Source organism: Lasioglossum baleicum, chromosome 12, assembly GCF_051020765.1.
Source record: "Lasioglossum baleicum chromosome 12, iyLasBale1, whole genome shotgun sequence".
Classification (NCBI taxonomy): domain Eukaryota; kingdom Metazoa; phylum Arthropoda; class Insecta; order Hymenoptera; family Halictidae; genus Lasioglossum; species Lasioglossum baleicum.
In genome coordinates, this window is record NC_134940.1 from 10,510,687 (window position 1) to 10,538,054 (window position 27,368).

Consider the following 27,368-nt stretch of genomic DNA (forward strand, 5'->3'; position numbering starts at 1 on the left):
TCGAATCTCTCAATTGGCAATTTCCATGAAACCAGGCAACAAATCTTAACCTCGGCAATCATTCGCTCGATCTAATCGACGTTTCTTCCATTTGTTAGCTATAACAATGTCTCACAATATTCGGCGAAACCCGGTTTCCTTAATGGGCGGACGGCTGTAGACCGCCACGCAATCTTATCGGGCCACGAGAGCATAATGCCTCGCGCCAGTCGCCGAATCACGGCCGTTCGATAGCCGCCGGATTCCGACGGTATAATCGAGGCCTGGCGAATAATTGGGATTCGAGGTCCGGTTATTGGGCGAGCTCTCGAGACCCTACGAATTAGGAAAAAGGGGCGGGCAGGGAGATCAGATGCAGCCAGGAGTTTAGAAATTCCTCGGCAGCTCCGTGCTCGGCATCTTGCTCCCGGTTCTCGAGATCTAATCAGGCCCGTGAGCATTACACGGCTCGCGGAAATCGTTCGGGACGACCAGATAGACCCGATTTGCGGGGAAACCCGCATTCTTCCGGTCCTGCGGACGAGAGCAGCTTCGGAGAGAGCACCTCCAGGCGGAAATCCATTCGACCGGCTCGAATTTGCGAATGCCTGCCTCTTTCTTGCGTCCTAAAGCTCTGCACACACTGCCATTCTTGATCCCTTTGTGCGCATACTACCGTGAATTCCCATTCTGTCGTATTCAGTTGCTGGAGATGCTTGATCTTTCGTAGCAGCTTCAAACGAGGAATCAAAAATGGTAAAATTAAAAATTCCGCATTTTATAAACAAATTGGAAACTAACGAAACGATTAACGATATTCTATTTTGAACGAAATTCTCCATCAATTTCACGTAACATTAGCGTTACAAAGACGGGCGAGAAGTCTCACAGAAGTTTATAAAGAATCTACGTAGAACCCTTGAGGGAGTCGAATTATAGAAAACCTCGACAGAGCGCAGAAACGGGAAATCGGTCTCGCAATACGTTGGGTCGAAATGTTTGCAGAACCGGTGACCGAGTTTTGCGTGGAATCGCAAAGGGACTCTGGCAAAGTCTGCCAACTTCGTTAAAGTGCACGGACCTCCATCTAGACGATTTGCACGGTTCCCGCAACAATGCAAACTATGAACAATAACAATACCACCGGCCAAACCGGCTCCGGTTCCAACGATCGGCGGAGTGAGAGAGCGGCGATACTATCGATTCCTCTTTCTCGCTCTTTCTCCCTTCGAAGTCGGAAGGTCTGAAAAATGGCCGTCCGCGGAACGAAATCGAGGACGGGGACCGAATACGTGATTCCGATGGCCGGGGGAACCGTGCATGTGCAGGCTTCCGTGGCCAGCCGGCAATTTTCGATGCACCGCGGAATGGATAAGCACGAACCCCAAGCAATTTGCAAGGGGCAACGTAGACCGAGCCGTCGGCAAGCTCTGTACACACCGGGACACTTGTTACGCGACCGCACGAACCCCCTGACTTCGCAAACTTCAACGGAAATCCTCGACCACCTAAATCCATTTCGAAATTTCAAAGTCTACCTTTTTTTCCGTGAAAATTGCTGAGGTTGTATGAACAGTTCATTTTCTACAACTGTCTTCCAACGTTACAAGCACGCGAATTCTGTTTTATAAAAATTGAGTTGGTTTTTCTCCAGGTTCTTAAGGTCTCTAAAAATTCGACACGAATTTTCTGCAGGAGCCTCACATAGCTGATTGCAGTCAATTTTTAGTGTCCCATACTGGAAGCCCTACATTTTAGCGCTACCACTAGTTAGCTAAAATTTTGTACGGCTTAAAAATTAAACATCTCGCTCCGGAAAAAAACTATACAGTTAAATGTAACGTAATTGCTAACAATGTAAAGCAATTTCCACTAAAATTCCAATTTTTACGCAGAATACAAACTAATTAAGTCGATCGCAAGAGAAGAAAGTTAATTAACATCTTCGTAAAGGTAATATTTTGCAATGTAAGCCAACTTGCAAGCAACATCGACAATAAAAGCGTCAAAAACCGTGTCTCCAGAAGCTCTACGCAGAGCGGACGCTTACCGGAACTGTTTCGCGGAGCAACGGCAAAAAGAATTTCGCACCGGAAGCCACGGGGAGCAGAATTAACGCTAATTGCCGGTGCAAAGGACATTTACGTGTTCGCGGAACAGGCGACGCGGAAACAACGGCGCAGTTTGCAAGGAACAAAGCTCTGCGGCTCGAAAGAGGCGGGACGCGTGCTGTGCCCCGCTTCGGTTTACGAGTTTTCGCGGACCGATCGGTACGGATTGTTAACACTTCTCTCTTTCTCTCTTCCGCGGACGATGACTCGGCCACCGCGTCTCCCTTTTCGAGTCTAAAATTGCGAGCCAATGACGCGTCTCGTCTTCGAGTTCGCGGCTCGATGTCAATGACATGGTACAACAACCGGGATCGCGACTGTTCGTGACGCAAACGCGTTTAATGCTCGTTCGAGATTAGACTGCGGATGTTGTATGCAAATTCGCATTACCGCATGCTAATTCTCAGCGCGGCCGCGAATGAAACACAAAGTTGCTATACCTTCCGTCTGCTCGCCCCGGCGCTCGCGGATTTTTTGTAGTCGACCGGTGCACGCTGGCTTGCCGAAAGCTACTGGTCAAACAACAATTTCAACACTGGGTTAAAAGTCTTAAATAAACTCCTTAGGCAAATCAATTTCTACGTACCCGAACGTGTTTTGAGAACGAGAGCAGGATTTCAAACAATGAAATCCAAATCCTCATATGGAATAAGAAATCCATTAAATCGCATTATTGCTTGCTCTAACATATTTTATAACAATATCGATTTTTTTAATGGCACGTTACAGGCATTCCAAACAAAATTGCGCAATACTATTGTATGTTAATCGTACCTGTATTTGTTTAGTTTCGCACGGTCCATTTTTATGTAAATTTTAGTTAAGACTTGGGTTAAGATTTTATGTCAAGATTTTTTGTCATATCTTCTTTTTGTTATATCAGTTATACTGTCAAAACTGTACACATTTGTATAAAAGGACCTCGGTCCGTATATAATAATAATAATAATAAAAGTGATCATTTCACGTTACCGTATCAAAAAAGATTATGTACAGTTGCACTGACTTATGATCTGATCCAAAATGAAAAATATTTGGTTCCGTATGCGGGAGCGTCGCCATTTTTTGAACAGAAAAAATATCTAACAAATTTTGTTAAATGATTTTACACTAAATTGCCTTTCTGTACTGAAAGAAATTCTTTTTATAAATGTTTTCTGGCCCGTTACTGCGGCCTCTTACTGGAAGTGATGCATGGGAGTGCATTTGACGCACATTATCCGAGTGTCAGCCGGAAGACAGTATGCAAAACGTGGGTGACCCTGCCAGGTTGGATCGCATAACCGGCTCCCAAGGTGTTCATAAGCGGCTATAGATGTTCCCGAACGGTGCAATATGGGAAGAGAAATTAGCGGTCGATCGCTGGCGGGAGATAATTGATAAAGCTTCGCCAGGGCACCAAGACTAATTGCATCGAAGCCTCTGAAAATTTATGGTGCCCGTTCCTCGGCAGCGTTTGCTTCGAGCACCATGAAAGTAAACGATCGAGGCGAGCGAGCGCGCCCCGGGACCTGCGTTGCATATGCCGCGCCGGTGCAGTCTCGTGTGCAGCTGCACAACGTTATATCGCGCGGGGCCCCCGCCTCGTATCAGCAGTTTTAAGGTGGCCGGGGTTTATTGGCTAGCCACGAGTTACGATACTGGCAAGTAGTTGCCGAAACTGCGACGGTCTTCGACTTTTTCGAATCGCGTTTCGGAGCTGGGCCCCGGCCCGGAATCGCTTTCCGGAATCGTTTAATCGAAACCTGTCTCGGAATACGTTAACGAACTTCGTTGCCCGTTTCATCGCGGATATTCATGGCTGCACTTCAAACCATCGTAACCACCCGTACACTCCCTACGAAGAATACCGGCTGATTCGAGCTGCAAGTTCAGCTACAAAAATATATCTATTTTTGTCAAACAAATAAAATCCGCAGTTTAACAATAACATAGGTTTTAATGAGATCATTATCATTGGAGACTAAAATCACTTGGAGTCGTCAATGTTCTTCGAATCATAAGCAAAAACACCAAAATAAAAGCACCACTAATGAACTAAATAGGTTTCTGAATTTTCTATTCCCAAGGACAGGTTATCTGCTATTGGCAACAATTTTAAAATACAAATCTGTCGCTGAAGCAATTGGTACGTTCCCAGATTGATTTCTAAGGAACCCAATGGGTTCAGAACGGATCTCGGGACAGGTTTCGGGCCGACACGAGTCCTCGCGTGGGGTCCAGCTGCAATCTCGCGTGACACGCCAACGGTCCCCTGAGGCCCCTGGTAAATGGCCCCTGCGGGCCCCTCCGCCTTGAAGAGGACCGTTTTATCGCGATGCTGAAAGGCAGGCGCGAGAAAGACCAGTCTTGAGTCGAGAGGACTGTTTAAACATCCTCAAAGACCGCGGGAGACCTGTTAGCGTGCCCCTCGAAGTCCCCTAAGTCCCTACGGACCGTACCCCAACAAATCGGGGCCCTAGTCCCACGGTGATCCATCGGGAACACGGCCAGCAACCTCGAATCGCATACTTTGCACTCGTATCTTAACGATTAGACGCGACCACTCGTTATGTAGGAGAATCTGAAGGTGCTCCGAGCTTCCAGCACGCTGAAATACCTTCCCTGGATACCTGCGTTCGTGATCGATTGCTGGATTTGCTGGTCGGAGCGAGATCGATCTCTTTGGGAGCCCCTTGGGAGTTTACTTTTAATTACTTTGCTGATAGTCGAGGTTTGCGATCGTTTCGCCGCTTCTCTTGTAATTGTGATGGCAGAGACTTGGGGGAGGTAGTTATCTATTAGAAACCGAGTTGATGGTTTTATCTGGCTGTCTTTTAGCGCTTTTTGGACCGCCGGCAACTGTGAGATGATTTTGATGCTTTATTGAAGTCTTTTTGAGTTCTTCAGGAACGAGTGAAAAATTGGGCTTTTAACCTTTACGCTGAATCTTGTTGCTTTATGTTCATCAAATCAATAGGTAAATAATAGTTTCTATCCAAATTTTTAGCCGTTTTTACACAAAAACGTTGTGTTGAATAATTCCTTATTCATCTTTACAATCCCAATAATCGTAACTTGGAAATAGTCGCGTCAAATAGAACGTGTCATTTAAAGCCCAGAGTTGAACACTGGAGCCTTGAACTTATTTCTATATGTAGGTTACTACACCACGATTGGAAGTAAACTCTGAGAACAGATGATTAATCGAGTTACCGCGTTAGCTACCACGTCTACCATTACATATGTATTTCAATGACGGAATGATTTGTCCACTGTTAAAAGCCCATTTGTGCGCCGGTAGATTGAGCACACCGAACTGATCTAATCGCTAGGGCCTAATGCAAGGCTGTTGAAAGAGTGACTAATATCAGAAATCTCAATTTCCCAGTAATATGCTAATAAAGAAGTTAATGAAACACTACAGTGTCAAACAGGTTGGCACGCTTTGATTCTGATCAGAATGTATCAATTATGAAGCGTGCTCCAGGTCTGAATCGAAGACGATTATACCGCGCGGAGTAGTTGGTTAGCTAATTATGGCAGGGATTCTCTTTGACGAAAGTTTGCTCGCGTAACCCTAATCGGGACACCCAGTTCCAGGTTGCCAGGTTCGTGACGATTCGCGCACCGCTAAACGGCCGACGTAAGGAACTCGATGCTCGTGACCCCCATTTTCTATCAATCTAGGCTAACGATATATTTATGTTACCTAGAGGTAGCAAGCTTTTATTATCGTCAGCGCACGCGATCCAGTCACGGAAGACGAGGCGCCCCCTCCATTGCTACCCTCATCCGCGAAACTTTCAGGATCAACCGATCCCGTCGCGCGTGCCCTAAATATGTTAGGGTCATTCGCATGCCGTGATCCATCCCCCAAGGTCTTCAGGCTGAAACCACTCGATGGGTTCGGTGTGCTTCCAGTGATATCAGAAATAGATCTCGAGCGTGTTGGACACTATAGACTTCGGACAGTTCGGATAATCGAGACCCTACCCTGAAAAACATTCCCAAAATTTTTAAAAAATTTTCGTTCAACGAAATATTCTCCGTCGGAGGGAAGTCCTCAACGAAACCCACAGATTACCAATATAAATCCCATCCCCGAGCATCCACGGCTTGAACAAACGTTGATTTACATAACGATCGACGGTCTACCTGCAACCTTTTCAAAGTTACTAGCTCACCGAACCGGTGAGGTATAAGCCGAACTAAAAATTCTCGGCTAAATGGTATCCGCCGGCGCCAGAAGCGTTTCCAGCTGGCTGGGGCGTCGAAAAAGTCGAAACACGATTAAAAACTTGGTCGATTAGTTCTCATTCTTTTGGGCGAGTTCGTGAGGTCGAGTTCTCTCTCTCTCTCTCTCTCTCTCTCACACACACACACACACACGCACACTCTTCTTCTCTCTCCGGCGGGATTATTAAGCGAAAGTTACGAATAGTCGGAATCAAGCGATCCGTGGAAACTGGCGCGGGCCAGAGATTGTTTGCGTGCTCTCTCTCTCTCTCTCTCTCTCTCCCACTCACTCACTCACTCGCTCATTCGGTCTCTCACTCACACACTCAGTCTCTCTCTCACTTAATCGCTCTTTCACTCACTGGGTCTCTCTCTCTCTCACATACTCAGCCCGTCTCTCCCTCACTCACGCGGCCTCTCGCTGTTTCTCTCGGCACATGCACGATAGAACTTCCCGAAAGGCTGATTACACGTACGCGAGCCCGAGTTATCAAAGTTTGCTCGCCTGGGAGAACCGGAGAACCGTGTGTGTCTCACGAAACCCGGCCGCGATTCGATAAACACCGGCCCGTGAAAGGATTAGCAAATGGTCCGGACGATTAATCACCGGGAAACGCGGATTTCAGCAACGCGCGCGCTTTCAATCGTCCTTGGCGGCCTCCCACCTCTCTCATTTTGTTACGAGCGCCGCAATTATTCGCTTTTCGACCAAAATTTGCCGATCCTCCTCCTATTTCTCCCTCCTCTCGCGGAAGACATTCATTACCGAGCCATAAGTGGACCTCGGACGTTCATGCGAATTCATATTCATAGGTTAGAGCAGCCACTTGAAAAGCAGGATTCGCGGTGCTTTGCGTTTTACATTAATCTATTGATGTTAATCCACCAGGAAATTCAACGGTGAGCGGGATGTACATTCCATATTCTTTTGAATGAGTTCGCTAAAATTATTCGTGACTAATTCATAGCTCTTTCTTCGATTTCATTTTATTGGAGTTTTGGGGGGAGCCGGAATTAATAATTCGAAATTTGCTCTGCAAGGATCGTCTCTCAAAAGTGCGAATTCCATATTTCAGGCATTTATTATTAGTCACTATAAAAGTGTAAAGTCCAGGGATCCAAGAGCTCGAGCATCGGAGGACCTAGAAACCTTAGAACGGCACTCGGAATCTAGGAGCCGGGTAATCCCGTGACCCGGTAATCATGCCAAATCTGATGCAAATTTACCATTCTCAAATTGTAGTACATTTCTATTCAATGTGACGCTTTAATACTCATTTTATTGGACAATATCGTCCCGAAACCAGCCTTGAACAACCTCCCAAAGGCGTCTGGTACGCAAGCCGATTAGGAACGCCGCGGCTACCGTCTAGAAAGTGAAAATCCCGCGAAATCTCGGCAAGAAAGAGCCGGTGCTCGCCGCGTACCGATCATGGTCGCTCGGAAGGACTGTTAATTATCGCGGGCGACGATCGTCTCTCGGCATGGATCGGCCAACACCTTGATTCGGCTCCTTTGAGCTGTTCCCGGAAGAGACAGCGGTTCCCGGGACGGGACAATGCCTCGGGAATTTATCATTCCGAGACCGGTACCGGCGCGACGAGTACGTGACGAGTGCATAATCGCGATCCCCTTTGTCCGAGTGCGATGCAGAAACGTCCGACGGGCGTTTCGGCGCATGTGAATGAACGTCTATCCACCTACGCCTTCGGAGGACGTGTTTTCCAGCGGTCTGAGCCTCGTTCGTTGCCCCCGTTCGACCAAGAACTTGTCAACCGACGCTGAACCCAGCTCCGATCCCTGTCTCGTCCATTATTCAGATTCACCTATTTATTGCCTGCACGGCTTTATTCTCGCGACGGCTATTATATTAGACCTTATTAATAATTCCACACAAACCTCCTCCTCTCTGCCTCGCCCGGATCGACCGCTCCATATTGCTGCATCGAGGATTCTCTACGTTTATTGCACGCTATTCGACCACGGCCTTCTATGCGGAATAAACATTCCGCATTTGCAACGCACAAGCTAAGTAGATATTTATGTCTTTCGCTAATTATTTCAATCCTTACCGTTTCTTCCAATTTCTTTAGAATTTCTTTATAATTCTTGCACTACAAGTTGTTTGTCAGTTGTTTAGAAGAATATATAATTGAAACGAATATAAGAGTGGATTTATAGTGGAGCTGCGAGCATCGATGATAGCGGCGCGGTGAAAAGAAACCAACATTCGTGACAACATTACGACACATACTAATGAAAAAGTACGTATGTATTTTCTTTGTTTTTCTTTGTTTTTCACCGCACAGCTCACCTCGCTGCTCCACTATAAATCCACCCTAACATATTTAGTAGAGCCTATTCGAGATCTTCGTCACGAGTCTGACTCGATATTATAGTAAATTCAAGAGGTTTAACATTTGGTTACACAGCAAGCCGTCTATATGTATAAATTGCGAAGGATAACATGCTCGCTATTTGACTACACACGAATAACCATGTAACTTTGTAGCTCGAGCTACATTTTCATCTCGACCAGCCTGCGAAACGAGGGCTATTAATCTCCAGAGAATTATCTCGACCCTGAAACTCCAGTGTCCATAGATAAAAAAAAATGTAGACCACATTTATATCTCCACAATAAATCTGCCAAATTTGTTAAAAATCATGCAGCGTTTGTTCCAATTATTACGGGGGTTTCAAAGCGGCCGTAACGAGGCACCGTGCAAAAAGTTCGTGGATCCTAAACGCCGTGGATAATTATCCCCGAAGTGCTCGTCTGGTGTCTCGCAGCCACCATGCCAGCTCGAACTTGCAGCCCGGAGTCGCTTTGTACCGGTACGGTCTCTGGGATCCTTCGAGAAAGCCGCGCGCGGTGGTTAACGAACCTTTTCAATGGGTTTCTCGTTCACATTCCGATTTCGGTGCGTTTCCCACGTCCTCAAGTCTCGCCGGAGTTCGGAAATGGATGAAACGACGTTTAGGCGGATTCGGGCCGTGAAACAGCCGAAATTTCGCGAGCGTAAAATTGCAAGCGCATCAACTCCGGTGAAGAGTTCCGGTTGCAATTACTGGCGAACCGAGATCGATGCAGCCTCTGCTTTAACCGGCAACACTTTTCAATCTCTTAACGCTGCGATTTTGTGCCTGATCTGAACCCAACTTCCGCGAACAATGGCCGAGGGAAGCGCAATCGCGGCGTTAATTAAAAACGTTCGCCTCCGAATTCTATCGCGATGATGGAAGTTTCGTTGCCCTGCTACGTGCCGTTGATTTATGGAGCTGATGAGTGCACGAAGATTGCCGGGTAACCTCGATTTAACCTGAGAATGTAAGAACTTGGGGAGCTGGGGGCTTGGAGAGATAGGGACATGAGATTTTAGGTGTGTACAAAGGTGGGGAGGTAAGAGGTTGTGGAGTTATGAAGCTAATATCTCTGAAACTCAAAGGGATGAAGAAGTATGAGGTCTGGGGGTCGGAGAATCTAGGGTCTTGGAAACGTAGAGGTCCCAGAATTTAGAAAAATGGAGATTTGAGGGTGTAGGGGCCCGAGAATCTAGGTGACTTCAGATCCTAGAGGACTGGAATCCTAAGGGCATAGAGATCTACGGATCTAGAGGTCGAGGAACTTGGAGGCCAGGAAGTTTAGGGAATTAGGAATCTTAGGGACCTAGCGTTTAAAAGCAGAGAGGAAATTTCCTCTCTGTTAAGGGTACAAGATCTAGGTATCTAGAAATCTAAGAATCTAGGTAATTAAAAACCAAGGATCTAGGGATCTAGAAGTTTAAGAACTTGGGTGTTTATATAAATCCAGGAGTCTAAGAATCTGGAGACCTAAGATCCTCGGTGTCTATGGATTTGAGGATCTAGCAGTCTAGAAGTGTAAAATCCAGGGATCCAAGAGCTCGAGAGTCGGAGGACCTAGAAACCTCGGAACGGCACTCGGAATCTAGGAGCCGGGTAATCCCGTGACCCGGTAATCAAGCTCGAAGTTCACAAAGCGGACTCGATCGTGGCCCAGTTAGCATTGCTTCTCGCGTTTGGCAGCGTCGGTCCCGATTACCCTGAGTCGTTTAATTAAGCCGCTGATTATGAGGCCGGTCGAAGTAAACCGTGACAACCGGCGGCGTTAAGTGAACGCCACGTTCCCCCAGCTATTATTAGCACCTGTTGTCTCCGTGGTATCGCGTCAGACAGAGCCACGCTGAGCCCTGAACGACATTAATCCGGCCGCAAACACGTATCTATGGATCCTTTGGCCAGTATATCAGCTTTCCGACCGAATGCAAACGCCCGAGCATCGTTTAATGGTATCGATAAATCGATCGATCGAGTCGCATTAGGTTCACACCTCACACCGTGGATCGTCATCAGGAACAAATTATCGACTCTGCTCGATGAACGAACGCCTCCCTAGAACGAAGAAAAATGTAAGGACCCACTCTGTGGGTTCAATGCGTCCTAGGTGATCTATAGATTGTTGATCCTTCAACGCCTATCGACGCACACCGCCATCATTAATCTCCTACGGCTGGCTACGCTCGAAGCTGCGATGGATTCTCCATCTGTAGCTGCATGATTCGCAGGATTCCCAGGATCCTCGTTCTTACCTTCGCTAGTCGCTCAATTACAAACCAATGCAGCTATAGTTCGCAACACGCGCCATACTACTGGCTCTACCAGCCTGCAGTTGCCTCTGAAATTGTCTGCAATTGTCACAGTTGTGCATTCTGAGCATTTGTGGCGTATACAATTTTCTATAATCATCTAGCGATCGAATTTCTGGGACGCTGTGCTTCAGGCGAATCATCCAGGGTTCGTAAACTCGTACAAATTTTTGGTATTAAAAAAGTGTTGATGGTACGAGAACGCATCATGGAGTTATGAACACGTCTGGAGATCTTTAGAGGAACCAGGAGCGTACTCGGGATTCCGCCCGATTGCCTCGAAAACCAGGCGGAATTGCCCTTGAGCCTCGAAAGAAGCCGCGCCGGAAAGAACATACACGTTCCTCCTTCGATTCCGAAGGGTTTCTTCTCGCGCATGAAGCTCGTACCTCTCGGCGGCGGGCCCCGAAAGGTAATTCGTGCCCTCCGAGCCACTTATTCCGTCTGCTTCAGAATTCTTTTTCGACGGGGTCCCCCGAGCGAGCGAATCCGCCGCTCGGAACGACTGGTCCTTCGCTCTAGAAAAACGGTCTCTCGTGATTCGTGCGGCGAATTCGCGAAAATTCGCGAACAGCTGCTCCAGCGAACAGCAGAGCAACTGAATTTCCGAGATTTCTGCGACAAGTCCGGACCGCAAATCTCGTGACAGAGATTTTTCTGCGACAAATTATTCTTTCCTGAACTGCAAAATTAATTTAAATAGGTCTTGTCAAGTAAACCAAGTTTACTAAGATCTACAAGGTGTGAAAAGGTTACAAAAATTATTGTCACGATAAACTTTGCCTTCTCTATTCTTGTGTTATTATTCAGTTGGCGCCAGTACCGCGTAATCGATGAAGAAAATTGATATTTTGCATAACCATCAATATCACAATGCACTCCGTTGAAAAATACTTGTCCGACTGCAGGGTAATCGGTGCACCTATGCAGCTCACAGCGGACATAAACAGGCTTTCAAGCAGAGCACCATAAAAGAGCAGAACAGATGACCAAAAGAAAAGCGAATACAGCATAAAGAAAACCGAATAGCATAACTCTGCTTTATGCAACAACGTTCTGCCTCGCGTATCTTTCGAAGTGGCCAGAAACTTTCTGAAGACGGTGTACTTCTCGGAGTTATATGCAACTTTTTTTTGCTTAATTGCAGACGTCGACATCGCCGCTTAATTCGCGGAATATTAATGCGATAATTAGCCGGTGGCGGCGCAGGGTTGACGACCTCGGCGTCGTCGCACACCGGTGTATAACTTGGTGTGTTCCCTGCGACTTTGGAATCATTACTATTCGGTATATTCCAGGAGGTAGTTGACTTTCATGGGCGAGTGGATCCTCGACCGGTGCCGAGCCCTCTAAGCCCGCGTCTCGCGGGATTTTCCGCAAGTTTTCGAAAGTTTTCCCTCGCGTGGAAGCCCACCGACGCGACGCTTCTGCCTACCGTGAACAGGAGTGGATAACCGCGAAATAATCGCAGTGGTTCCGCGCGAACTTCTCCGCAGACGTGAGAACCGGTGCCGCCACTCGTAATTAAACTTTACACGAATCGTATAATGCGTAATCACCGAATCGGCACAGCTATGCTTCTTGTTTCATAAAATAATTTCTAGTTACTTTTTTGAAGTGCGTATTAAGGTACGTGTCCATCTGAGAGTTTCTGGCGATAACTGCTCTCAAGAGTACTCTCAATTTGCGTGTCCCTTTGAGAGTACACTCAGAAAGTTGCTCTTAGGTGTGTGGCCATGCGAATTTCGTGCGTGCAGCTTTCAGATGAATTTCGATAGTAATAAGTAAACTGCGGATTTTTTATGCATTTATGACGAAAATGGACACGTACAATTTAAAGCAGTGGACCAATTAAGAAAATTTAAGGACATCAGTGTATTCATTTCAGCTTGATAGTATAATTAAAAGAAGAAAACAATTTTTATTTGGCTCCTGTGTGCTGCAGTCAATGCAAACATCTTTTATTTTGCATAAAGATCCGCAGTCTAGTAATAACAATATTCGTGAACAGAATAGATGCGTCAAAGTTTAATAAGAAAAAAGAAATATTTCAACAAAATATTATTTTCATTATAGAACTTTTTGGAGGTAATTGTTGTTAGCAGTCGACAAGTTAAAAAATCAATGTATTGAGCAAGGTGGAAGAGAGCAGTACCAGGAACAGCAGAACTCGAATTTTTCTCGGGTTTATGTGCTCCGAAGCGTTTCGGGAGCGCGCAATTGGTCGCAGCCGGTCTCGAGACATGCGAATAACAATTCCCGGAACCGTCGACGACCGGTCGGCCGGTCTGAGACGAGTATCGTCGCAGCTTTCGAGGTTTTTCGCCTCGAAAACTCGTGCCGACTCCCCCGAAGAAAGTCTCGAGGATGAAAGCGCGCTGTTCACACGTGTCTAGAGCTCTCACGCGTAGCTGAAATGAGAATAGCTCGCGAGCCGCTTATTATCCTCCACTCGTTCGCCCTCTTCTTTCTCGATCTCCCTTCTGATCCTACTCCTCCTCCTCCACCTCTTACTCCTTCTCTCTTTCACCTCGGCTCTTCTTGGTTCGTTGTTCCCGGCTCGTTCTGTTCGTTTTTCGCCACCGACCGTGCTCCCTCCGGGTCCTGCCGAAAACGCGGTCCCTCTCCACGTCTTTCGAGAGTCAGGTAAAACGCGGCCCAAGAATGTCTCGGGGCCCCGCAGCACAGAAAAAGGAACGGGCTTTTCGATTTCTTTCGCAGCGTCTTGGGATCGTGAGAAACTCGCCCACCGCGTGCCGAATCTTCGTTTCGTTTGGCAGCCGCCCCTGATGCTCGGATTTCGTGACCTGCTGTCATTAGGCGAGTCGATATCGAATAATGCAATTTTCTATTTGCACCTTCGTGACCCCAGATTTAACACTATTTCTACCGCGGTTTTATGTGTACCTGTTTCGACTGATTTTTTAGAATATAGAATCATTGATCTTCCTGTATATTTAAACTTTTGCAGTCGGAGTTATTTTAACTTGACAAATAAACATTTCTTCCGATCGAGAATAATGCCATTGGACTTAGGGACCTAGAAATCTAGGGTTTTAGGGGATTAGTAGTATAGGAATCTAGGGGCCCGGAATCTGGGAGTTTAGTGGTCTAGGAATGTAGGGATCTGGGAGCCTGGAGACTTGGGAACCGAGGGACTTAGCGATCCAGGAATCTAGAAACCTCCAACTTGCGGGATTCAGAAATCTCTGGACCTAGAAGCCTAAATATCTTAACGAAATTGAAAATCAAGGCGTCTGGAAATATAAGAATCTGGGGAATTGAAATACGGGGAGCCTAAAAATAGGAAAATTTAAGAATCTGGGAAATTAAAATATTGAGAGTCCAAAAATCGGAAGATTTATGAATCAGGGGAATTAAAATATATTGGGAGTCGAAAAATAGGAAGATTCAAGAATCTGGGGAATTAAAATATTGAGAGTCCAAAAATCGGAAGATTTATGAATCTGGGGAATTAAAATATATTGAGAGTTCAAAAATCGGAAGATTTATGAATCTGGGGAATTAAAATATATATTGGGAGTCGAAAAATCTGAAGATTCAAGAATCCAAAGATCTAGTAGAGCTTCAGAATTCGTAGGAAAACCGAGTCCAGAACGAGGGGATCGCTCTTGTCGAGAATGGCGAAATCGAGGGTAAGAAAGCGGCCAGTTTAATTAATGTCCAGTAACGGCGATGGTTGAATCAGCATCCAAGTTAGCCGCAAGGGATCGCTGAGGAGTCTGAATCCCCTTAGGATTACCGCAGATGTCTCCGCACGTTTTGCATCCGGTCGTCCGTTTCTGCTCTTTACGACTGCCTTTATCCCCAGCGCGCTTCGTAAAGATGTCCGCCAGCACCGAGTATCAGGATTGTTCTCCGTGGAATCCCCCACGGATTTAGACTGCGAAAACCGTGATCGATCGGACCGGTCTCTCCCGACAAAAATGTCGTTCGACACCTCGCTCATCTATCGTCCTTTGCTCGCGAAATTTCAAAGTTCGAGATAGCAAAAGCTAAAGAACTTTTCGAGATTCAGGAACTCGGTTTTAGTAGGGACACTAGTGTCGCAGAGATCCGCCGAAGCCGCAGTCCAATTATTAGCCCGAAGGGAAGTCGCGCGTATTCGTTCCTGGACTCGATTAGACGGAATTCGAATAAAATTAAGCGTATGCGCTCGGAATTCGTCGCCGCGAGAAAACTAGATTCCGCCGGCCGAAGGGTTAATAATGTTGGCTACGGAACGGGGGAGGGGGAAAGGGGTTGTTTCATTAGCGGAATAAAAAGGCTCCGCTGCGAAATAATCCAATTTCCGTCACGGAAGAAAAGTTTCGTCTCGTAAACATCGTTACCGGGCCGGCCTTAAACGCGATCCGGGGCTCCGCCGCCTCTCTTGTAAGTCGTTTACATCGACGGAGGAAACTTTTACGGCGGGGGTGAGCCACCCCCGAAGGCGGAGGACTAACTCGGTTAAATGCAGGCTGTCTTGCGCGGCTGACCGGAAACGTGGAAGGAACGCCGAGTTTTGAACTCGATACACGAGGTGTGATAAAAAAAGAAACCGAGCTATGTTTCCTCACGGTGGTGTCAGATAACATTCGATTACTTTGAGGCTATTCCTATTTTTCTCCATCTCACGATTTAATTGTTTGAACCTTGATGAGTACCGGACTCCATGGCGGAAAGACAGTATCCAAGGTATCCACTTTTTTCATCGAAGTTCGGGTCGTTGAGCCGACGAAAAAGAAAGCAGCCCGAGAATGTCCGGTTTTAATGGAGCTCGCGTTATCGTTCCGGCGGCGGCCACCCTCGCCGCGTATCTCGATGTAATGACGAGAGCATGGTAGCCCGGAGCACGGCCTTTACATCCTGAAAGAAGTGGTTCTCCCGGGTCCTTCCCGATAATCCCTGGGCTCTTCTCGTGGCGAGAGATGGCCGAAGGAAAAAATATCCGACCAAGAAATTGAGGAATTCGTCGGCGAAGCGGCTTGAATTCCTCGAGCACGATTATTCTGCTCATTTCCGCGAACACCGTAGCCGACCATCCCTTGGGCAACATCGTTTTCCGACGATTTATTTCCCCGAACGATATTACTATGTTTATGCACATTTTTAAGCGCTTTTAATTGGCAGAGAAAAAGACAGAGAGAGGGTAACTGTATTCTCCCATCAGTTCGAGTCAATTCCCCTGATCTGGCGACGCTGCTTTCCACGATCCTCGTCCACTTTGGCCGGCAAACATTATCCCAAAAAACCGCCTAAACTGACAAACGATCCGAGGGAATCCATTAGCAAAAAAAGCCGTGCGATTAGAGATAAACGCTAGCATCGTTTCGCGCAGCTCCCTGGCAGCGTCAATAAACGACATTACTTATGGAATGAGCAGATAGTTAGAGGATCGCGAGACGTTCCCCGCGAACCGGTCTCACGGTGAGTTTTTGCACGGGGTCTCTCTCCTCTCGAGTCTGCATCGAAACGTTTCGAGACTGTCTCCCCCCCTCTCTCTCTCTCTCTCTCTCTCTCTCCTTCTTTCTCTCATGCCATCCTCTAACCAAGAGAGCTGCCGTTGGAAACTTTCCTGCCGGTTGATAGCGAGTTTAACTTAAACTCGACGGGGGATTCTTTGTCTCGCGCGAAACGAGGAAAGTTAAGCCTGCCGGAACGTCCCCCCTCAATACAAGTTTTCCCGTAGCCCGCCCCCCCCCCCTATGTGTCCAATGGTCCCATAATCCACGTGGACGAACCCCATCGAGCTCGAACAAGGGACACTCGTCAACTTCTGTGCCTCTCGCAGCGTTTGTCCTCTCTTGTTTCCACCGCGATGAGATTTTTTTACGAACATGTTTACGAGCCCCCCTTACCCGCGTTCCCCATCTTCTAGATCCGTTTTAGGGGCACGCGAGATGACAAAGAAAGTTACCGGGAAGCGTCGAGAGGTGATCTCGACGGGATCAGATTTCGCAGAACGGGAAAGCCGGGGCACGCGACCAGTATATCATACTTAGCGAGGATCCCGGTTCACTGCGAACGATTCGCGCGCGTCCACAGGACCCCTGGAAATCCTTAGAAACCGACGGGTGTGGTGGGGGGCTTCGTCGAGAGCTCGTTTATTTCAAGAGAGGCCGACCTCCTCTCCGGCTTCTCCCTTTTCCGCGATTTACGACCCACTCGTCCGATTCTCGAAAGCTTTTCCTCGAACTCGGACTTTTCGTGCTCCTCCCTTCCTCCCGACTCTCCCACCCCTCCCACGATACAATGCCCGTTCACAATGGTGTACTCCATCCACCCACGATTCCACCCACCACGTGCTCGCGTCCTTCCTTCCTTCCTACCTCGTTTTCGCTCGGACGAGCCCGAAACCGCTCCGCATCTCTTGTCCCGAACTTGCCCGGGATAAAGACGGATCGTTTGACTGATCGGGGGACAAAGGGGGCTGCGTCGGGCCGCCTGGACACTGGAGAAAAAGCGGTCCGATCGGGAATTTGTAATGCGGATCGCGATCCTCTCAACCCCCCCTCACCCCTACCTTCGCAGCCTTGTTTCCGAGTTTCGCCATTATACTGTCTTTCTTTAGTCGCTGCCGAGCATCCTTATGCATTTATAGTGTTGCTGGGATATTGGAGAATCCTTTAGCAGATTTTGCGACGCTTTCATTTTTGAGTGTGGAATTTAAAAAATTTTTGAATAATTCTGGTTTAGAGGGATTATAATGGGAAAAAGTGAAATATTGAAAAGAAAGAAATTCAAGAAAACGACCCTTGTTCATGAAGGGTTAAATTCGCTTAATCCTTCTGGTCATAAAATCCGCAGTCTAGTTACAACATGAATTTCTAGATCTCATCAGCAATGGTACAGATTGACGAGGCTTAACTAGCGGATTATTCAACGGCCTTTGTCCCCGCGTCATTTCCCATTGCAAAAAGATTCTCGAGGGAACAATGGCGGCTCGAAATTTCATTCAGCGATCGGTAGAGAGGCTTCCCCAGTCCGTTTCGCAGATTCTCTCGGCAGGAAACGGTCGGAAATCCGTCGTTCGATCGGAAAGGCGAGGCGAATCGTTCCCGGAGAACGATTAACGAACGACCGGATGACGACACACCGGGGAAAGAAGTCCCTTTCGCCGGGCGAAAGTTAATTGCCGCGTCGCTCGAGCGTGGAATCGAGCTCGTTATTAATTTACACCTGCCTCCCCCCACCCCTCTTTCTCTCTCTCGCCCGGGTCGCCATTAGTAAAATGGAACGTTCCCCCGGTAAGAGAAAAGAGTATCGATAAAACGTGGAAAAGACGATTTCCTTTACGAGTCGCGAGGAAGTTGCTTTCCCTCTGCGACGCGTTAAAAATTGCACGAACGTCGTCTCACGAAGCACGACAGCCTGCGAATTTATTCCTGCCTCCGCGTAATTTAGCTGCGATTATATCTCCTTGATAATACACGTCTTGAGATACCGAATTTACATTCTCGAATTATCTGCGCCTTCGCGGAAGAGACGGGTCTTTAACGGTGAGGCTTACAAAGTACTAAAAGTCAATATTTTGCATTACGTTATTCAAATTACTGTACAAGGATATGCCTGTTCACATTTTTAGCCATTTTTTAAATAATATATACTCGAAGAAATATTTTTTAAAAATAATTCCTGATGGATGCGTCTTTACAATCTCAATGTAAATATATAAAATTAAACGGAAAATTAAAAATAGCAGAACCCGCCATTTTCTATATAAAAATGTACAATATAAAATCGTACAAAAATATAAAATTATGTTTGTTGATGGAAATGGTTTTACCAGAAAGTGAGTACTTTGGCAGCAGGCGGGATCGATGAAAGACACAATGGGCTCGAATTTAATTTCCCCATTTGATTAATTGACTCGCAAATATATTAATCCTCGCGAACATGACCACGCGTTGATCAATATGGCTTAAATAGAAACCTTCTCGAACTTCATTAGACTCGTGTCCCCGTTTCATCAGAGATTCGTCGCGGAAATAATTAAGGACACTCGACCTAAAATAGTTTCCAACGATTCGCGATCGGTAAGACACTGTCTGTCTACCACCTGCGGCGACCATTTCGCGCGTCGCCTGCACGCCATTTCAACGTAGAAAACTGCCGGACGACTGTCACGTGTCGTTGCGTGTCACGCTCGTTCTCGCATCGCGAAAAAATTTACAGAAGCAACAGGCAGTTGCGCGACACCCGTCATAGGTCTGGTATCAAAGAAATTTCCTATTTGCACATGGTGAGTCGAAGATGTAACTAACTTTTACCGGTGTTATCAAATAGGTATAAATTTTGATCTTTTCTTTACGTCCTTGTATGCAGCAGAATCGGTTACATTTTTTTAATGAGGTAGTTTTGTATCCTTTCGTTGTACAGGTTTTATAAATTCTTTCAGTTTGAGACAAAGATTTGGATTTTTTCAGGCCTGTGCCTGAAACGACTGGAGCTTTGATGATTTTTTAGAACTTCGTCATTGGTGTTTTTCATTGCAATTTTTTTTGCCAAAAAGTTTCAATACTGAGCGAATTGTATAAAAATTTTCAACAACGTCACTGTATTGTTAATGTTTCGAGAAATTCTGAAATTAACAATCATGTTACTTTTATTAATATACATATTGTAGTCTGGGTTTCCTTTATTGTAACGAACAGTGATAACCAAATAATATAATTAAATTACGAAATTTCCTATACATATTCAATTCTTTTATTCCGTGGACAAGAACGATCCGCCGACAATATGACTTTTCATTAACGTGATCCTTTATTCCTAGACTTGATTTCTGGTTGTTTCGAAAAATCAGTAAAAATCCTGAGCCAATCATTATTAAACTGCGGATCATTATGCATTTTTAAAGAAATTGATTGGGTGAAATATAAAACAGTAATAGATTCGAAACATTTCAGAACACTGTAACGTTGTTTCTAATTTAACAAAGTCAATCAGGGGATGAAATCAATTTTTATTTTTTTTCTGTTTCCCATAATCAATGCAGAGTATTTTTATTTTGCATAAAGATCCGCAGTCTAGTCATTATAATCCCTACTTTAACGTACAAGTAAGATTTCAACCCCTTTCGCAATAAAACTAAAAGTTCAACAGAACATTCTGAAGCGATGAAAACAGCTCTCAATTATTTTCCAGACGGTGTATTATTGTTATCAATAATACTCGCTGGTGAGCGTCTGACCGGTTCCTTAACAGAAAGATGTGATTTCCACAAGGGTGTGTCAGCGCAGAAAATCTCGTAATCGGGCCTCGAGTTGGAGGGTAGTTTGTCGCGGTCCATCGCGAAGCTGTAATTTTTCGAGCGAGTCCATCGAATCCCGTTTGTCACGGGCCGTCGACCAGCCGCAAATTCGATGATATTGTTTAACGTGCGTAATACGCTCGGCTCATTTGCGCCGCGCCCCTCTAACTGCGTAAACACGGCCGTCAAAGCGAGTGGATCGGCAATTTGCGATATTTATCCGATCGCATTACCGTTTCTCTCGCGCGGGTCGGTTTTATTTCGACCGGGGCCGTTCGGTTTTCAATGTAGCTGAAATTAAATATATAAATATCGGAGAGCATCGTGCGTGTGCACGGATCGATGCGCGGCGACCCGACAGCCCCGGCGACCATAAATTCGAATTCAATGAACATCCAGCGGGATCCGAGCTCTCTTGGCCGACCACCGATCTTCGTTCCCTATTAACCCTCCGAAGATGGACGTCTCTCCGATTTAATGGCCTGCCGAGAGCTATTTTACTGTCACGAGAACGACATAGGTCAGGTAATAGCGACTATCATATGTATAGTAATAGACAGTCTGCAGATTTTTATTCGCATTTTTATATTCGACCCGTGATAATTCCGTGAGAAATAATAGTACAATCACAAACCTGAACTTATTTTAAAGCTTGGAGACTCTACTTTTGCATACCAGTATTCATTTTCTTCTAGGATATTTTCGCTTTATAGTGCAGGTGAAAATCTGGAGACACTTTTTGTGTCGAGTGTGGTCCAAATTCCATCGCCTGTACAAACGTTAAAAACATTTTTTTCTGAATGAATTGGCCACCAATTGGAAGATTGAAGCTTCCTCTTTACAACGACATCTTCAAAATTGGTCTACGATTCTTTCAATTCTTTTTATCAAACAAAAATGGGGAACAAGTTCAATCGTGCGGAGCACTCATCTAGCTGGCGGTACACCTGCCCATTTAAATCTTAATAAGTCGATCACTAAAAATCGTGGATCAATTTTTAAGATCTCGTTGTAGAGCGGAAGCTTCAGTCTTCTAATCTGCGGTGGTTTCAGTCGCGGTGAAAAATTTTGCCAATGTTGTGCCGAGAAAATGTGTTGAATAATTTTAATAGGTCGTAAACAATGTACCAGTAACATTGAATGGTTTCTGCCATAAATGCACAAAATCCGCAATCTATTTACAATCATCGACGCGAGCGTAATCTCTCGTATCTTTTAATATCGATGCACTCTCCTCTTCGCTCATTTTGGTGTATCAATGCTGGCATTTCAAGATAAACAAAAGCCGTTGTTATCGTGTAACTCGCATTACACAGGAGCCGACGAACGATCGTGGATAGTTACTCGGTGAAAAAGGCTCGGTGAATTGGAAACCGCCCGTTGTATAAAAGCCGGCTATATTCACCGACTCAAGAATCAATTCACTATATATATATTTTTTTATCCCGCATACGCGATAAATCGTACACAAAATGCATCCGATTGATCCGCCGCGCTCGAAAACAGAACCGCACCCGCGTTTCGCAACGAAGAATCGAATTTCGACCGACGACGACAGGCGACGGCCGCTACGAGGAAGGTAAAAGCTTATTTTCCGTCTCCTTTCTCTTTTATCCTTTCTCCTTGTCTCTTGCGCCCGGTAATTTATTTTTATCCGCCCTATTCATTCTACATTATTTACTGCCCTATTTTTGTTTTCACGTAGCTCCGGATGCTATTGTAAATCCTCCATTTTCTCTTGCCTCTATCTCTCCTTCTCGCATTTCTACTTCCGCGATCATAACTCCATCTGGCCTAATGGAATTGTTTATTACAGGCGAAACGCTCCGCGTTAAATTCAATGGAAATATCAAAGTGTTTAATCCTATGCATTTTCGATGAGACCGGCTCTCCGACCGGATTAATTATTTCCCGGAGTAAATAATAGTTGGAAACTGCCTCGTTAATAAAACGAAATGTGTGCGGATTGATATTTGTTCTAGATTTCGAAAAATTTTTCTTCGAATTTCGAATATTTTGTGAATTGATAATGAGAATTTAAGCGCAGTTCGATTTTTCGTGTCTTGAAGCTATTTTAATTTCGTACTACACCAGGTTTAAAAATGTAGATCAGAAATTTTCTTAGATCATGTAGTAGTAAAATTTTGGTTCCGCGATTTGGGTAAGGAATTTTACGAATTTACTAGTCTTACAATTGTTTCATATTGTTTATTATTGCTGTGGAACAGCGAGCTTTTTACAGCCAATCAATTAGGGGACGCATCGAGCTCGTCGATCGTCAAAATGGCTCCCAGTTTGACTTTTTGTCAGCTGTTGGTAACTTACTCGCGCATGACCCGCCGACTATTTAATTGGATCCGCCGTGTTCGACGTTTATGCAAATGCGGATATTTATGAACCTGTCCGCGGGGGTATACCGGAATCTAATAGATATTTATTTAATCTGCTGAGACCTCGAGTCAGTCGGAAGCATAATCAGAGCCCCGTTGAATCTCATTTGAATACTTATGTAGTCCGAACGTTGAAAACGCGTTATTAATTTGTCAAATCTTCGGTGCAGTTTCCCGATTTATGTACGAGCAGGTACCATGCAGTATAAGCAAAATTGACAACATGATAGAGGCGAATGGTTAATAGAGCTTGCTAAAGATTTACGAAGCGAAGATTCATTTCTCGCAATGTCCAGGCTCAATTTTAACCTTTTATGGTTCAGCAGTATTCATCTACTGATTCCACGTTTTAATATTAGTTGTTTAAACTTCAAACTGCTAACATACGACGTAATTGCAGATCGTAAATAAATCTGGATATTAATTACCTCGAAATCGATATCGAAGGATCGATTTTATGGCTGGCGAGTAAATATAGAGTTTCATGTATTTACGATATTTGCAAATTTGCGAAATTCATAGAAACGCAACCACGAGGGAAATAAATTGATAAAAAATTTTTATGAAACTGATTTCGTGAAAGTTTAGTCAAATTAAAAAAAAAATAAGATGTTATTTTGAGGTTGCTGGTTTATCAGAATAAAATATCGAAAAGCCTGAACATCCGGTACATCTCTGACATCATAAAATATGGACGTTCGACGGAAGTCCTCGAAGAGCTAAGTAAAATTTCGGGTTAGCGAATGCAGTTTTACGAACCGCAAACTGCATCGATGGTTCAAGCCAGAGGCAACCGGTCACGGTTTCCCATCGAGAATCGCCGATTCGCCGAGACGAGACGACTCGAGACCAGACCAGACGAGTCGAGCCAAGTCGAAAGTTCGTTCCGCGTAGGTGTGTTCGCCGAAGAGGGGGATAACCACCTGTCTATAAAAAGCGTGACCGGATGTCCCGGACGGAATATGCCGTTTCCTGTAGGAGGCAAGGTGCCTGTAGGTGGGCACCGGTTCACGCGCCATCGTGTCGACAATTTCACGCGTTGGAAAACTCTCCTCGAGGGATTTCCTTCCGTCCTACCTTAACAAAATATTATGCTCCGCGCGAGAGATCCTCCGGCGATAATTCACCACGTATAACCCTCCGCGCTCGACGTTCTCCGTTCCGCCAGACTTTACTCATTATTAGACTGCGGACTTGTATGCGAAATAAAAATCGCCTGCACTCATCGCCAGGTCCCGGAAGCTACATAGACATCTGTTTCTTTCTCGAATGATTGTAACCCGATAAAAATAGTATAATTTTTATAGTTGATTGTGAGGCGATATAAATTATTTTATTTCCCATCGACACGTTTGTAGAGCGTCAGAGGAAATGATTTAATCTGAAAGCTTTGAATAAAATTACCTCTGCCTCGAACCAATGCTCGAACTGAAAGAAAATGATCTGACTATCCAATGGCGCAACTCGAGGATGGCTTTACCCATTATTAGACTGCGGACTTGTATGCGAAATAAAAATCGCCTGCATTCATCGCCAGGTCCCGGAAGCTACATAGACGTCTGTTTCTTTCTCGAATGATTGTAACCCGATAAAAATAGTATAATTTTTATAGTTGATTGTGAGGCGATATAAATTATTTTATTTCCCATCGACACGTTTGTAGAGCGTCAGAGGAAATGAGTTAATCTGAAAGCTTTGAATAAAATTACCTCTGCCTCGAACCACTGCTCGAACTGAAAAGAAAATGATCTGACTATCCAATGGCGCAACTCGAGGATGGCTTTGCCCATTATTAGACTGCGGACTTGTATGCGAAATAAAAATCGCCTGCACTCATCGCCAGGTCCCGGAAGCTACATAGACGTCTGTTTCTTTGACGAATATAATTTTTATAGTTGATTGTGAAGCGATATAAATTATTTTATTTCCCATCGACACGTTTGTAGAGCGTCGGAGGAAATGATTTAATCTGAAAGCTTTGAATAAAATTGCCTCTGCCTCGAACCACTGCTCGAACTGAAAGAAAATGATCTGACTAACCAATGGCGCAACTCGGGGATCGCGAAGGTGCGCGCGGACACGTGATCGAGCGACCGGCCATCGCGATCTCGCTTTCCCATTGGCCGAGCAAACTGCACGGAATTGCATCCGAGCGAGGGTTTTCTACGGGATTCTCCACGGAGTGGATCGTGGTCGAGTAAAATAAAAAGTAAAAGGAAAAAAGGACAACCGGCGAAATCGATCCGGAGGTCTGTTATCGAAGCGCACGCCCACCGGGTCGTGGGCCGTGAGGATGCACGGCGACGTTGCAACAATTATTATCGAAGAAGCCCCTTCGGTTCTCCTCGAGAGCAGGCATTAGGCTGCTCGGATGGTTCCCTGGCCAGCCGACCGGCCAATTGCTGTTCTCCGTTCGCGGAATAATCAGCCGAGGCAGATCGCAGCCCTGGAGAAGCAGTCGGTGAATAGCGGTTATGAGTTCCCTTTGTTCCAACTCGCCGATCCACTCTCTTGCGCCTTGTCTCCTTTTCGTTCTTCCTCTATTTCTCTCTTTATCTCTCTTCTCTCTCCTTGCTTCTTTTCTTTCCTTTTCCTTCGCTGTTCCCCTCGTCCGTATCCTCTCTCCTCTCTCTTCTCCTCGCCACTCCTTTCGGCTCTTCGTGGTCGTTGTCTCGTTTCTTCCTTTTGCACGGCCACGGGCTCGAACGTTCCGGCATCGCACCGATCGGAAATCGGCGAATCCGGACCCTGCGACGACCGTGTGCATCCGGCAAGTGTTTCGAGAATTGTTCCACGATTTAGCAGAAAATTGTTCCATGATTTAGTAGAAAATTGTCTTCACGTAATCGCACTGCTCTGGAGCTATGAATCCTTAAATTTTGAATTGAATTCAATTCTACCTTTGTGCACCCAGTTATCGTTTTGTTATAATTCAAGATGATCAAAAGAGATCATGTATGTACATTTAACTTCGGCTTCCCACAATTTTGCACGAAGATCCGGGTCTAATCTTTACCGAGAAGACAAAATCAGTGCGTTCGGTCGCCCTGCCCGTGGATCCAGGAATAAATCGAGGCCCGCGGTGGATCTATCGATCACGGTCGCGATCCCGGGAGCAAGATGACTGATCCTGGGCACCATTTTCCGTCGATGACGATAAGCTCGGTGCTGGTATCCTCGTTTTTGCCCGGTACCAGGTCGCCAGCTCGCTTTCTCCGGCGATGACTAATGCGCGTTCTCGTCAGCGTTCATGGCAGTCTCTCGAGCAAAGGCGAGTCTTAGCGTAACACAGACAGACAGATAGACAGAGAAGGACTATAGTTCTCGTGGGCAGCATGATCCTGCATCTCGGTCCAATCGACGAGCATCTCGAACGAGCTTCGCGAAGCCTGCGTATCGAGCAGCTTCGCGAAATCCTTGCGAGTTCTCGACGCGGTACAGTAGAGCTCGCTTAAAGTTGCTAAATTCGTTATACGTAAATTGTGCAAATTTAAGTAATTAATGGGTCGTGCATCCTCACGCTTCCCCCAATTCCTCAAGCTCGGCGGAGTCTTATCCCAGTAGACAAGGAAACAGAATAAAATTAGTTAGAAATTATTTCATGAAATTTTTGATTAATTTTTTTGTCTTGCCTTTTCGAACGTAGTGGCAATTGATCATTGAGATTCTCCTGATTAAAAACGAGTCCAAACACGACACATATCGGACTAGTTTAATTCACTTAACGCGAATAACGTAATTTAATGTATAGTGTGGTTGCTATGTACGAAGTTCATAAAAGTGGACCGATTTATGTCGTGTTTAGACTCGTTTTAACCGGAAGAGTCTCAGCAATTCATTGGCACTACGTTTCAAATTTAACGTACGAATCTAAAATTTTTTTTATTCTATTTCACTATATCTATGAACGCTGTAACGATCGAGAACTTGACTTCCGGAGCACTGTTAAAGTGAACCGGGGCTGCACTGTTCGAAATTTTCGTCTCCTCGCGGAACCCCGGTCTGCAGCGCCGTGTCCGATCGTTCTATGAAAAATGGCGATGTCCCTGTTATAGTGGACAGGCGTTTGATTGTAAAAAATGGACACCGGAAGCTCGGCAAGGTCGCTTTGTTCGGACGATTGCGGACGGTTCGAAAAGCCCGCTACTATGTGTCTGCTGTCGATCGAGCTGATTGATAGAGCTGCCCCCGAAGCTTGAATTGGCTGGACATAAATTAAAGTTGCGTGTTTTTGCGACACGCCGGCGATTCATAGCGCGATTTATACGAACGTTGTTTGTGAACGATAGACTAGTCGATTGTGTCATGTGTTGGTAGTACATGGTCCTTTGACAGATAGAACTGTTCAGGACAGTCTGGAAACATTTTCATGTTCGCTTACAAAAAAGATTCCTTGAAATTAATATAAATAGATTTTCTAATCAGTATTATTTCTGTTTCAGGTGAGTGCAAAATTCTTTATACCGTCTTGATTTTGGAAAGAGGAACAGTGGAAAGAGTGGGTAAGTAACTAAATGAATAAATTGAAAGTAATTCCAAACGAATTCTGTTGTCCTCGAAATCGGGAAGAGACATCAGCGTAAAAATCGAGAACCGCTAAGAGAGGGACATAATTTATTCGTCGCGGGCCAAGTTCAGATGCAAATAAACGTCATCAGACCGCACCTGGACGTCTCGGCGAGGACGCAAAGAACTTTTGAATGAATCTGCGGAACAATTCCGAGAGGCCACGGTATACCGGGGTCCC

General features: G+C 45.6%; 2 protein-coding genes across 2 annotated transcripts in view; both read left to right on the plus strand.

The window, feature by feature from the left end:
* Positions 1 to 27,051, plus strand: part of LOC143214554 (uncharacterized) — a 49,336-nt gene extending 22,285 nt beyond the window's left edge. The window contains exon 2 of the mRNA XM_076435767.1: positions 1 to 27,051. This exon is cut by the window's left edge and continues 20,505 nt beyond it. Within this exon, the coding sequence (XP_076291882.1) occupies positions 23,365 to 23,703 (339 nt within the window). The 5' untranslated portion in view covers positions 1 to 23,364 and the 3' untranslated portion in view covers positions 23,704 to 27,051.
* Positions 1 to 27,368, plus strand: part of LOC143214553 (interleukin-1 receptor accessory protein-like 1-B) — a 187,021-nt gene that overhangs the window by 23,112 nt on the left and 136,541 nt on the right. The window lies entirely within an intron of this gene.